Source organism: Protomyctophum bolini (assembly GCF_963924005.1).
Source record: "Protomyctophum bolini genome assembly, chromosome: 8".
Lineage (NCBI taxonomy): Eukaryota > Metazoa > Chordata > Actinopteri > Myctophiformes > Myctophidae > Protomyctophum > Protomyctophum bolini.
In genome coordinates, this window is record NC_137869.1 from 14,923,000 (window position 1) to 14,937,813 (window position 14,814).

At 46.5% G+C, this 14,814-nt stretch overlaps 1 protein-coding gene across 8 annotated transcripts in view; it reads left to right on the forward strand.

Annotated features, from left to right (window-relative positions):
* Nucleotides 1-14,814, forward strand: part of palld (palladin, cytoskeletal associated protein) — a 105,135-nt gene that overhangs the window by 48,762 nt on the left and 41,559 nt on the right. For 6 of the 8 annotated variants that reach the window (XM_080771191.1, XM_080771193.1, XM_080771192.1 and 3 more), the window contains 4 exons: nt 229-252; nt 2,019-2,138; nt 3,148-3,598; nt 5,044-5,082. In XM_080771191.1, coding sequence (XP_080627317.1) covers nt 229-252; nt 2,019-2,138; nt 3,148-3,598; nt 5,044-5,082 — 634 coding nt within the window. The remainder of the gene's footprint in view (nt 1-228; nt 253-2,018; nt 2,139-3,147; nt 3,599-5,043; nt 5,083-14,814) is intronic. The other 2 variants (XM_080771194.1, XM_080771196.1) reach the window with 1 other exon arrangement.

Consider the following 14,814-nt stretch of genomic DNA (forward strand, 5'->3'; position numbering starts at 1 on the left):
TATAACAAGTAATGGTTATTTAAAAAGTACATGCCCTATAGACACAATGTTATGCTGCCCCTCGGTAAGATGGCCGCCAGGTAGCAATGTTGCTCTCTATTGGCCAGAGCGTGGGTGAGCCAAGACTAGCCTATATATCTATGGGAACATAGATATAGATATGAACACTAAACCAATGTTTTCTCTTGTCTTCCACCCACACCTCCATGGCTGTGTTGTGTGTGATAGAGCCCCGATCTGCTGCAGAATCAGGTAGGTGCCTCCTGTTGCCATATTTGTCTCATGTATAATACAAGCTCATTTCTCTACTCAGTCAAATCTGGAGTTCATTTAAAGGTAGCCTACTGTAAGTGATATTCTATTGTTAAAGGAGCATTCAGTGATTTGGGTGATTTGGAAAACCCCCCGGTCCGCCCCGGTTACATGTGCACAATACATGCACACACTACAGTGGTGGGGGGGACACGACAGGCCAACAGCACACACACACACACACACACACACACACACACACACACACACACACACACACACACACCAAGGCCCGTCCCCGCTCGATCATGATTGGCGGAAGGCCCCTCTCTATCCTGATTGGATGAAGGCAAGGCCACCTAGCCAAAAACGAAACCTACGGTTTTTTGACCCTCAGGGGTTAACTGGGGACAGGGAGGAACTTCTTATATGGTCAGCACACTCTATAGTAGAGAGGATTATCACAACAAAACAAAAAAATAAGTGATATTTGAATTAAGTGAAATCACTGAATATAAATATTTAAAACAAGATAGTGTTGCATTTCCAATTGTCCAAGTTTCATTTGTTTGTAGTTCTCTGTTATCTGGAGTTCTCTGTCCGAATCCTGATTGGATACACTCCTTCAACAATTACCACTCGACTGTTTTTTAATGTCTTTATCATAGCGCTCAAGCCAGTGTAGTCACAGGTTGAGTTTGTCGAACAACATTTGAAACATGTCATCATTAAACTACACCATGGTTTCCATAGCAGCGTTTCTGTTAGGAATGTCTGGGGACACTCCTCTAAGCTGTTCATTACAAAGTCTTGATTTTCGTCATCGCCGTCACTCTTTCGGCGCTCAGAAGGTAGTAGTCCCTGGGAAAGTTTGTAACACGCCCCCAACACGAAAACACACACACACAACAGCAGCCCAGACAAACACTGACACATACACGACACTTTACGTTTACGCAGACTCTTTCCCGGCCGTGTCACTAAACAGGTATTGACACGCTCTGACAGAAACGCGGTGAGTCACGCACACTTCCCTGAACATCTGTCTCAAGTGTGTGTGTCCGTGCGTGCGTGCACGCACGCACGCACAAGTGTTTAAACACTTAAACCCTGCAACTCGTTGACCTGGGTGCCCAAGGGGTCTGTACTTGGGACCCCTCCTTTTTTGTGTCTTTTTACCCTTGTCTGTCTGCTTCCTTACTGGAATTGTACCATACATGCACAACCTTGTCAGTCTTGTCTGTCTGTCTAGTCTATCGCTGTGCCTCTGGCCTGTGAGTCACCTGTCTGCCGTAGCTGTCAATCACCATGAGCCTACCCTGGCCTGAACAACATAACATTTGTCTACCTGTCCATCATGTGCCCTCTTAGCCTCTCATTACAAACAAGTGAGAGAGTCAACATGTCACTCCCTTCCAGGCATTTTATCCACCTGTTCGTCCAAGCATAAATCAGTGTCACTCCCATTTGCCTGCAGTGTCCATGCAGCCATCACTATCATGTCATGTTGCTGCATTCACAGTTCACACTAGCGGTGACAAAGCAATAGACGACAATAGACAAATCTATAAGCTAATTAACTCTATTTGTTAATTTCGCACAACACAGACATATGACGGAAGTATAAAAAATAGGGATGAAGTGGTTAACAATCCAGAATTGACTGTGTAGTAGTAACCCACTTCTCATGTAATGTGTTAAGCGGTAAATGTAGTTCATTAGTGGTACGATCGCTGACGGTGTGTGACCGATGCGTGTGTTTCCAGAGGAGATTTGTACCCTGGTGATCGCCGAGGCCTTCCCAGAGGACGGAGGCTTGTTCTGCTGCACCGCCTCCAACTCCTACGGCTCCATCAGCAGCACAGCACAACTGTCCGTCTCCGCAGGTACAGTACGCACTTTGACCTTCAGGCAACAGCAGTAGTGGTCCTACCCGACCACAAGATGGATCCACATGTCTCAGTAATAGAGCAAAGTACAATCTATTAGTACTTCTCAAACGTTTTCAAAACATATTAACTATTTTTGCTGGGGACCCCCTGGAACCCCCACAAGGACCCCTTGGGGTCCCCGGACTCCACTTTGAGAACCACTGATCTACTGTAGCATACAGATTGGTCAAAATAACATATTATTCACTAAAAACATTAAGGCGTGTTGCCTTTGTTATGCTATAGGACAGATTAAAGTGACAGAACAAATATGGGATGACGTGCAATAAATAATCCTCCCAGTTGGGAATCAAGCTATGGTCAATGTGGTCAGCAGCACATGACACCAGTTGAGACAAGACAGATTACCAAAGGAACTGGAAAACGAATGCCACATGAATGTACATATTACACTCTGTGTATGGTTTGCTCTCCTCACGACGCCCTTCCATATGACCAACTGTCTTACACGGAGGTCTGGTGGTTTTGGCACAGTGATAAAGTTTCCGCCAGTCCAGATGACTATGTGACACTTGTGTGTTCTTTGTAAGATAGATGTGTACATGTGTCCTGTATGGGTAAATACAGTAAGTATAGTCACCGCACATTTGGGAAGGAAGGTTCCAAATAAACAGGAAGTGCATCATCGTGACTGCATGGTTCCGGCTGTTGCTTAATACATGCGAACAGCATCACAAGAGCTTATAGATATATTGTGTGTTCCCAATCCCATTGTTCTGATGAACAGATGTAGAATAAGAATGGTTTTGTGATGACACAAAATAACCTTTTGCGACATTTTCACATTTTGCTGAGAATAGTTATTTATTTCCCCACTCTAAATACTGTATATGACCTCCTCACATAGGCTACATCAGTATTATTAAGTTCCAAATCTAAATGGACAAAGTGTCCCTTTAAATAAAGCCAGGAGTTTTACGTGCTCTGCCGGTGTCTCCCTCAGCCGTAGAGGACCCGTCCAGTAACGGTGTGTCCGGGGACAGCTCCGGGTACGAGGACACCACGCCCTTCCCCCCTCCTCCCCCGCCCACGGAGATCAGCCTGCTGGAGCTGCCGCCCAAGGCCCCGGGCGGCACCGAGGGCTTCCACGTCAACGAGTACGAGATCTGGCCCAGCACCGCGCCTGCGCCTCCCCCCGTACAGACGGTGCCTCCCCCCGAGGCCAAAGTCAAGGCCAGTGTCCCCCTGCAGAATGGCCAACCCCCCAGCCCACCTCCTCTGCCACCTCTACCTCCAGCGGAACGCTCCGCCCCTGTACCTGCACCAATCCAGTTACCTGAACCCGTCCTGGCTCCAGCCCAGGTGGCTCCGGACTCGCCCCCGCCCCCAGCCAAGCTGTCGCCGTCCCCTGTGAAGGACGGTCTTCCGCTGCCCACCAAGCCCAAGCCAAAGCTGTGAGTACCTTACCCCGCCACCCTGTGGCACCCTGGGGCTGTTGTCTGTCTGTCTGTCTGACTGACTGACTGACTGACTGGTGCAACTGATAGCGTTGTGTCTCAGTGTGTTCAGCTGCATGAAAGAGTTAAAGGGGGAAACCCCGGGCAGGCCCTACACGCGACAAAAGCATTCCACTGCCTTTGTGCTGGAGTGTGGAGAGTGCCGTGTGTGTGTGTGTGTGTGTGTGTGTGTGTGTGTGTGTGTGTGTGTGTGTGTGTGTGTTTGTGTGCCAGGGCCAGTCTGCCAGCTGCTGCCCGTCCATGGCTGCTGTAAACAGATCCTCTCTGTGTGGCTTTCACTGGATGAGTCCAATTGTTCACGTCTGACCTCTGTCCGCATGCCCAGGAATGGGACTATTGTAGCGTTCCCTCCCCGATCACATGACTATGAGCTGCACAGAAGATTGTCTGTGTTGCTGCTCTGTTTCTGATTGAATGGCTTTGTGTCGTTTGCCAGTTACTATGCGCGTGTGTGTGTGTGTGTGTGTGTGTGTGTGTGTGTGTGTGTGTGTGTGTAATGGACTGCAGTGTACAAGCCTCTTCCGCTTGGATTCGGGTTTGCTTGCTCATGCATTTTATTCATGAATCCAACGGTAGGCTGTGTTCTGGACAATATAGATGATATGCATTAATTTCTCTCTCCTTTCTTTCTTTCGACAAATTAAAAAAATATTTTTTTATAAATGTTAATATGCTTTCCATCTTTTCAGAGAAGCTTTACTGTACATCGACAGGAATCAGTTTTAAGTGTTCAGGTGGTTGCACGTTTTTTCGCTGCGTTTTGCAGATCCGAATGTAGTAGGCTATCACCAACACCCCACTAGACCCACTACAGTTGTAGAAAACGGACAAAATATTCGGCAGCAGTGTGCAAACGTGATTGACATACTGTAAGTGAGGTCTTATTGAGTGGTCCAACCACTCCAAGGAACAGCAATGTCCGTGTACCTATGTACACCTATGTGACGTTAATGAGCACCAGTATATGACTATGAGTACCAGTAGGGGCGCTGTTGTGCCAGAAACAGAGAGAGGGATAGTGCTGCACTGTTGCCTGCTAATGAGAGAGAGAGAGAGAGAGAGAGAGAGAGAGAGAGGTGGGGGGGAGTTGCACCACTCAGTTCACACGGTGAACTGTGCAAACACTTACTATGACTATCTCATGCAGAGTGCACGGTATATGTGCAGCCTGCATGCCATCAGCATCCCAGGGGAGATTGCATTGCAATGCTGTGAGAGGATGAGCATGAACACACAGAGCTTGCCTACAGTGGGGCTATACAGTACGTTGGGCCCCTGCAGTGCTTTGCATGTGTATTGTGTATACTGTTATCTGTGAGTACTCGCTGTTTGACGTCCCCCACATGACACTGACATTGACACTGTTCATTGTGTGCTTCCAGAGGAGCGGAGAGAACAGGGGAGGACACAGAGATGCACAGGTAAACCGCTAGCCGTGTGGCAAGCTCACAATGTGTCTCAAGCTTGTAGATCGACTACTTAATTCTCTGCGTGACACCCGCATGCAACTACGTATGAGGGTGTGATGTGTGAATGACTACATTGTACTGTACAGTACATGTCTGACACGTTGGTATATTTTTCATTAATTTAGTCATTATGCCAATCGATTCCCCACACACATTTCTGTATACTACCGACTCACCTACCAGTGAGGAGCCCCCACGGGAAGGACGTAGGGCCTTCGTCCTAGTCCTCCCATCCAACACTCCCTGCTAAACGGGTGCCACCCCAGGAGTACGTGCAGTGACAATTATCACCCGCCCCACCCGGCCTCCCCAAACGCCTATTGTGTTCGTGTATAGACGCTTCACAAAGCCGGATGCACCACGTTGGATTCGAACCCACAGCCATCCCTCCATCCTCGGTGGTTTTCTCTAAGCAGCAGGATCACAATAAAAGCCGTTTCCCTCCCGAGTTGTTACACATAGTAAATGACACTGCCAGAAACAATCAGCTCCCTGCCGTGAGGCGTGAGGATAGCGCACGCACGCTAGCCCTCGCGTGCCCCGACTCTCCCCAGTCAATTCACTTCTGTAATTGCACAGTGAAAACAGCTGTTGACTAAAGGGGTCATGTTTCTGAGCCATGTACAGGGGTCAGCTGACAGACTCCGTTGTTTCCCCAGGTGACCTGCAGGAGGGGACACGCGCTGACAACACAGCCTCTAGCCGTATGGTCACCTATGACCTACGACCCCTGATCTTATCACAGCCATAACTTCCTGTTGGTCGTCTGGCAGGCACATATCCTGTTTTTAAACAACAAAGGGAGAATTCTCCCTTTATTGTCACCGTGACTATTATACTTGTATGACAAGTTATTATAGCTACTATACTATACTATACTATGTTCTGGTGAAATAAGCGTAGCTACTGTAAAAATTACTATACTATACTATACTATACTATAAATGCACCTTGTCTCTGTACGTCTGTGTGTACGTACGTGTGTACTGCTGTAATGCACGTAACTCGAGAACCGTTTGCTCCACCGACTTCAAATTCGACACAGACATTCCACACCCGCACATGGAGTGCAGTGCCCGGTGTCGAGTCGGTCGGACCCACGGTTGTCCAGAACCACCACAAAAGGACTCTGTCCAGGCTCTGGACAGGGCCCATGCTGGCCTGTTCTGACATCATCACTCCATATTTGGGCATGCGTGACACATAATTCCATATACAGGAATAAAGGGACACTGAGAGACAGATACAGAAATCTTCATATATGGACATAAAAGGAACACAGACCGATGGGTGGAACGGGTACTCTGACACGCGTACAACGGGTATTGCATAGCCGGGTGGGGCATGGATCTCCAACTTCCATCGTTCGCTCTACAGCCGGGCACCGGTCTAGTACTATTAAAGTCACTGTCACGCCACATTGAGTGAAGCAGTTATCCTCAATCTTTTTCATTTCAATGATCCCCAGTTTGATATGCTAACTGTTAGGACCACCATTTACATGATTTCTTATCTCTGGGTCCCAAATCTACACTGTAAATCCTAAGTAATAATTTAGAGAGCGTACAAATGGAACCGTAAAGGTCAGAGTTACAGACCTCAATTACCCCCGGGGGGTCCTTGGACCTCCTATTGAGAACCACTGTTGTAGAGCACATCCTATTTGGTTTTCACATACCTAGTATTTACATTTAAACGACATGGTGATGTTTGCAGTGTGTCTCCGTAGATAGGTGGTCTCGTTTATTCTACTTTTAACAGTCTGTTTATGTTGACTCGAGGTTGAATTTAAGGCTCCTCGAACTTTAATTGACTTTGTTGTGTTTGTTTAATCGAGCAGTTTGTGAAATTGCTCTAAATTCATTAAGGAGGGCCAGTGGAAACTATGATGCGACCACTTTGGCCTGTCATGTTCTTCCAACGCACAATGAAGCAATGGCACGCGACCTTTATACTCGGCTTTGTTTTGTTTGAGTGAAAGTAGCAATACATGATGTACAAGTTCTGTATTTTAAGATTAAGAGTATAAAACACATTGGCATCAAAATATCCAACATATAAAGTTGTCATTATGCAGAATTAGTGATGCATTCATGTGTCCATGCAGCTGGTAAAGGTGCATGTGGTTTTAATGACTGTGTAGTGTGTACACACAATGGGTGGGTATAGCTTTATTACATCATAATGTTGCTTAATTATGTTTCGTAATTTAACCATTTGCCAAGAACAATAACTTAAGCGGTTAATTAAATAGTAGAAAGTACAGTTATTGGCCTGGGCCGTGGCTCAGCGGTCCAGGCATATTGGCCGGTAGCCCGAGTATGGCAGTGTGCCGCGGGTTCGACTCCCGATCCCGACAGCCTTTACTGCATGTCACTCCCCCATCTCACTCCCCCATTTACTGTCAGTATACTGTCTGTCTAAAGTACAGTTATCTTCCTGATATGAAGTATCAGTAGTAGAAAGTACAGTTATCTTCCTTCCTATATGAAGTATCATTAGTATCAGGAATTCCTCAGGAGAGAAGCCAAGGTAACGGTATCTCATTACACTGGGGAGAGAAGCCAAGCTGGTAACGGTATCTCATTACACTGGGGAGAGAGAAGCCAAGCTGGTAACGGTATCTCATTACACTGGGGAGAGAAGCCAAGCTGGTAACGGTATCTCATTACACTGGGGAGAGAAGCCAAGACTCTGACCCGTGCTGTGTCACACTGACTGAGTTATTTCTGGCGCCGTTCCATCAACACTGAATTGGGTGATAATGAACGTTTATGTGTGCCTTTACACCCAAAATGTGCCTCATAATCTGTTTTCCTAAGTGCTAACAATTTCGCATGAAGACAAATATCCCCACAAGTCATGTTCCTCGGCCATAGTGCAGTGTGTGCACAAACTCTGTCTGCTGTTGTGCTGCAGCCGCAAAACGGACGTCTCCGGATGGAATCGCAGAGGAGAATCTGTAGAATGGTGTTTGTTCTGGCTGCTCAGAGGGTCTCGCTCGTGTACACCAGTCTCTATTAATCTCTTTTAGCCTGACGTCCCAGTTTTAGGCATCTCAGCTTTGGCCATGTCTTTCCTTTTTTCCCCTTTCATTTCACGTTTCTTAACTGTAATAATTTACAATTTCTCTATAGTTAAGTGGTTAAGTGGTTAAGTTCCTAAATCACAGAAAAACACAGCGAACTCTTGATTGGGCATCGATGTGGGTTTGGGTTTCTCATGGCTCTAATAACATGGGTCTGACTGCATCATGCAGAGGAAGTGGTTGTGTGCCTTGGCGGGTCGGGAGGACGGCAGGAGAGCTGACCTGTAACAACAGGCCCGGCCGGCTGTCTGCGCTGCCTGACGTGTGGTTCCGATACCCGGCCCTGATGCCAGGGGCCAGCGGGAAAGAATGAGAGGAAGCTGTTAGGGGAGAGGCTCAGATTGGCCTGTTGGATCGGAACCAACGTACCAATGTTTGGACAGGAAGCAGACCCTTTCAACACACGCATTAAAATGGATTGATTCAGGGGGGTTTGGTAGAGGCCTGGCGCTGCCTTTTTGCATTGGTGTAACATTTTACTGCCTACCTGGTTACGTCATCATTAATGATGATGTAACCGGCAGTGACTCGGGAGGCGGAGCGGGCCGATTGGGGAATTGGAAGGTTCCCGGTTCGATCATGGTCAGTATCATGTCACTATCATGGTCAGAATCATGTCATTATAATGGTCTACTACATGTCAGTATCAAGGTCAACATCATGTCAACATCATGGTCAACATCATGTCAGCATCATGTCATCATCATGGTCAGTAACATGCTGTATCAGGTCAGTATCATTGCCCTCCCCCCCCCCCCCAAACACTAAACGAAGCATATTAAGCTCTCACATTTAAGCAGGTATGCGGGTGTTGTGAACTTGTGATGTTATAGAAACATCCTTCTCTTTACCAGCATCTGTTTGAGGATGACGGCCTGTTAAAGAGTGTTTTCAATCCCAGGGTCTTTGCACAGGGGTCTCTGAAGGATGTGGGGCTGTGCTGTAGCTACAGTGTGTCTGACAGGCCGTAATTCAGCGGGCCGAGACCAGGCCTAGCATTTCAGTCTAAGGTCAGCCGTTATGGAGTGAAGTGAATTTACACCCCAGCCTGATGTAGAGAGAGCACCCTGTGATCACTGCTGCTGCTGCTCACCAGAGCTTGAACGGTAAACACTGTACTATCTATAAAGCCATATCACACTTGACTGATACCACCTGGAACTTGTAAATCTATCTGTGTGTGTGTGTGTGTGTGTGTGTGTGTGTGTGTGTGTGTGTGTGTGTGTGTGTGTGTGCTCGTTTGCATGTGTAGGCCTACTGTATGTGAGTGCATGCATGTGATTGTGCACGCATGTGTGTGTGTGTGTGTGTGTGTGCGCACGCGTGCGTGCGTGTGTGCGTGCGTGCGTGCGTGCGTGCGTGCGTGCGTGCGTGCGTGCGTGCGTGCCTATACACATGTGCTGGTGTTCACTGTGTTTGAGTGTAAATGCGTATGTGTGTGGGTTTTGCATGTCTTGCCTGCATGTGTGTGTGTATAGTGATGGATGAGGCATTCGGGGGGGTTCAGTGTCCAGTGACAGTTTATCTGAATTGATAGATGTCCCCTCTTGCCCGGTGTGACATTCCACAAGAACGCTTGGCATTTCAAAGATATTAAGAGCCATCCGCTGCTCCCTGGCAGATGAGGGAGAAAAACGGCACGCACGTGCATGAACTAGCATGTTGTCACGTAGTTCAACCCCACAAATACCTGTTGGTGATGAATCGATGTCTCCCCAATGGACCCCAACTTGAATGTGGTCAAATACTTCAGTGTGAATGTATCCAACGGTATTTGGTTTTACTTGTATACTCGCAGTTAAAGCAAACATGCAATTCAGAACGTATTTTAAGTTTTTAACAAATACATCTTCTACCAATCTTCCAAGTATGTGAATACAATATAACTAGTACATCTGTATGGTACTAGAGTATGGACATGGACATGAAACTTACAGATTGCTGCTGGGCTTTTATAGTGTAGGAATATGGATGTTTAAGAGTGGTGTCAATTCTGACTCTGATGTTACATGTTGTACAGTAGTAGACCTATAGTAGTAGATAAACAAAGGCATTTCATTCATCTCAAAGGAGCACTTTCTAACTTTTCAACCTATCTTCATATAGTTGGTCCTCAGTAATGTTATGATAAAATTTCACACAGTCTATTCTCTCATAGGAGGGCTGTGGGCAGTTCAGAAACCCGATCACCAGTTTATAATATATATTTAGATTTGTATTATCGTGAGAACGATGGCTTCCATTATCATATTGCAACTTTTCAGGAATAGAAAGCCTGCAGTTTCTATTTGCTTGGATTCCCCATCGATGATGTCACTGGTGGATGGGTTTCTGAACTGCCAACAGCCCTCCAGAGTAGAAAAAATATTGTGGCATTGTATCATGAACATTAGTGAGGAGAGGACCAATTATATGAAGATAGGTGGTCCTTTTGATCCGCAAGCTCACAAATCGTCACTCTGCGACTCTCACTTGCATGACACTGGCACATAATAGGTCCAGAGCCATCTAATAGAAGAGTTATGATATTGAGGGGGCAGAAACCGAGCGCTCAAACGCTGTTCATGCAGCCTGAAAGGGGGACAAGCTGGACTTTTTTGTCCCCATTCTCAATAGAAGTCTATGTAGAGCCGCCATTGGACTGGCCCCATGAAGTGAACAGAGTTTTCGTAACTCTGTCTTACTTTATGACTCTGACTAGGTCTAACTGGGACTTTAGGAGAGAGACACCCTCATAGATAGTGTAAGTGCATGGAGGTGTGACCGCCATGCTAGTGACTGTGATAATAGAGGCAGCACAGTCTATTACAGGTTGGGATAATCCCTGGGTGGGCGTCGCACGCAGAGGCAGAAGCAACAATTATCCCCCAACCAACGTTCTGCATCTCATACAGTAGGACCATGGAATCACTCCTCCGGAGTACTGACACCTCTAATTGTTCTCTGGCACACATCTCATTTTTGGAACATTTTGTGTGTGTGGGGTGGGGTGGGGTGGGGTGGGGGATGGTATGACAAACCTGCAGCATCTGGGGGAAACCTTGGCAGAAAATAGCAGATCTATAAGCTCGCAACGACTCGTTGAAAGCTTGTAGATCTGCTATTTTGAAATACACAGTATAATGCCCTGGCCAGGGCACACCGGTCAACCACTGTAGAGTTTAAGTGGTTATGCTGTTTTAAATACCGGTACATATATAAGTATACAGTCTATTCACAGCCATTTGGACAGACCTTACATAAACTTAAGTTCAGTCAGATAACTCACGAATAGATTGTACACATATTTATTATAGAATGAGAATACAAGTGTGCATATATTTTTATCTTGGCGTTCGGCTCTGCTACATTTTCTCCCTGCTCGGCACAATTATACAGCCATCATTAATCATTAACATAAGAGCAGGGAGATAGATATAAAACAACAACCCCCCCATGGTTGAACAGAAATAGCAGAGCCCTCGGGTTAGCGGTGGGAGCAAACAGCGCATAACAACAACCAGGAACCACATGCAGAAGGAAGGCATGGAAGAAGTCTAGGTGAGCTTAAATACTCTGCGTAATTGGTCAGCTGACTGCCACATCAGCTTATATCATGTGGGTCTTGCAAACACTGTATACACCCACATAGTAATGCAGCGTATTAACCCCATGAGTATAACTAACTAACTCTGAAAGCTACGTATCATAGCTATCTGTGGCAGGGCAGGCATGGACTATGTTTTGCACCCTGTCCGTTTGTCCGTGTATGTGTGTACTGATCTGTGATCAGCTAATCTCCGGCACCGTTGGCTGAATCGCAGCACCGCAATTCTTTCACATGGGCCTGTTATAGCGCCTGTTATAGCGCCTGTTATAGCGCCTGATATAGCGCCTGTTATAGCGCCACCAGGAAACACATTTTTCGACAGTACCCCTACAGATTTTGTCCAAACATCACGCAAATTGGTACACAGTCTCTCTATTGGTCATTAAACTACACGGGTCTTTCAGATTCAGTTTCAGTTCAACGCAGCTGATCTCTGCCCCACAAGGGGTATGGAGCAATGAGGGGTTAGTTGTCTTGCTCAAGGACACTTCGGCCAGTCATATTGGACACATTGCTGGCCAGACCTGGAATCATACCTGGGACAACACAACTGGGGACTGCAGCCCCCCCCCCCGAGGCAGGCTCTCTCACCGTTCAGTGATTAATACGAGTCCTCACAAGCACAGTAATACAAGTGTGTGTGTGCGCACGTGCCCAGAGAGGAAGTGGTAAAGGTAGACGTGCTGGTGAAGCACACGGTGCAGACAGGCTACCTGGGGCTACAGTTCAGAGGTTGCTATTATGTGTTAAAACGCTGCCAGTAAATGGCAGGGTGTGGAGGTCACGACCCCCACATGCTGCTGCTGCCTCACAGCCTCACTGTTTCCGAGAACACCCCCCACCCTCCCCCCTCCACCACACAAATCACTATGTATACTTCATTGTTAGTTCAGCTTTTACCTCTCTTCACTATCTGTCTGTCTGTCTGCCTGTCTGTCTTCCTGCCTGCAAAAAACACACACACTGGGACATTTTTGCCAGGTGTGAAGCAGCCTGGCCTACATTTGCACACACCACTACTGACGACCGTAAAGACGGCTCTAAACACGACCTAGTCATGATTGGCTGCCTCCTAAGCAATGGGAGTCTAAACTGCATACAAAGCCATACTCTGAACGGAACGCTGCAACGCGGAGAAAATGGCACAGCAGCTAATGTTATGAGCTAACTGGAGCTACCATTCCAAAGCACAGTGAGTGCAGCAACAAAATAATGTCGGAAACAAAGGAAATGGGTGCTACAAGAGTTTGTAGAGCTTGTAGCAAGAGCTTGTAGCACCTGGCAGTTAGGACTGAGTCATTTTCTTGTTTTTTTTATCTATTGTAGGGACTTCTGGGGACTATAGCCTTTTGTGGGGACATTTTTCCCTCAGATGTAGTGTAATAAAAGTACAGTACAAACACGCTTTGTTGTGCACTCAGAGAGACACACACACACACACACACAGTCACACACACACACACACACACAGTCTGCTAGCAATCCCACACATGCGGTGTATGTGTGTGTGTGTGTGTGTGTGTGTGTGTGTGTGTGTGTGTGTGTGTGTGTGTGTGCACGTGCATGTTCCTCAGGCCAGTGTACTAACATAGTGATAAAAACTATGGAAGGCCCTAATTAATCCACTGTATATGGCGTACATAATTATGGCATGTGGATTGACCTCCTCTGGCAGCATAACTGTCATACCAGGGAGATGAAATGGTCACTGTGCTGGATGGAAACCTTGTATGTAAAAAGAAAAAAAGTTACTTTTCATTGGTTCAATATTTATAAAACCCACAGACTCACTTTCACTTACAGAACTGTTCAAAAATAGGACAGATATGAGATTGAGACAAATGAAACAAAAAAAAAAAAAAAGTATGAAGATAGAAGGTTTCTATCCGACATCAACGATATGATTGCAGTAGCGGACCTGAACCTCTGTTAAGTCCCATTGAGGCCGTCGTCACGGGAACCTAGTCAACTGACATAAACTGCAGGACCCCAAACCTCTCTCTCTCTATCTCCATGTGCCAAACTCATCCGTCTGTGTGTACCACACACACACACACACACACACACACACACACACATACACACACACACACACCCACCCAGTCTATCCCCAGGTCTTTAATATCAAGGAAAGGACCCCCATTTTGCTATGCATTAGACCACAAAACCCCCATAACTCTGAGAGTGTACAAATTGAACCAAATGGACCCATAAGGGTACATTACACACATACAACAAAAGATCTTCAGAACTGAGTTCGCCTTCCACACTGTTATTTGCAATTGATCAGATGTTGTCGACCTACAGTATATCCGCAGAGTGTGTGGTTGGATTTCCAATCCACACACTGGAGCTCTCTATCTATACGACCAAATAATAGTATCTAGACTGAGACCTTTAACTAATCAGATTTAAGCGCATTTCAATCCATGTGGTTCATTGTCCATTTGTCATAGCTGTCCATGTGCAGTGTTTGTTTAAAAGACCTAATGAGGCAAATGCTCAAATCACAATTTACTCAATAATCACAATTTGTATGACAACTAATCATCCACTAATGTTTCATGAACATGACAACCCTAGCTGTGAGGCCTGCATCTACAGGCAGTTTGCCGCAGTTAGCCTTGCTTTGCGTTCTCGTTGTGTTGCGAACGGAGCTGCATGGTGGCTGCCAGGACCGGTCGCATATCTGCATGGTGACTCAGAGCTTCCTCTCATCGGTGCGTGTTTGTGTTTATGAGGTGTTGCTCATGAACTCTCTAACGATGTATTAACAATTGCTTTCTTGTCGAGGCGTCGAGGGTGGTTTTTAATGGGAACATGCAGAGTAAAAAGCACACATCAGCTGCATGGCGAGGACTTGGGGCCTGTGGCGGGGTCAACACTAAGCGCACATAATAATCACCGATGTATTGGCCACATAATCACGAATGTATTGACCACATAATCGGTATCGGACGATATTGGTGTTATGGGTCAATATCGGTATCGTCAAATAAAATTGACA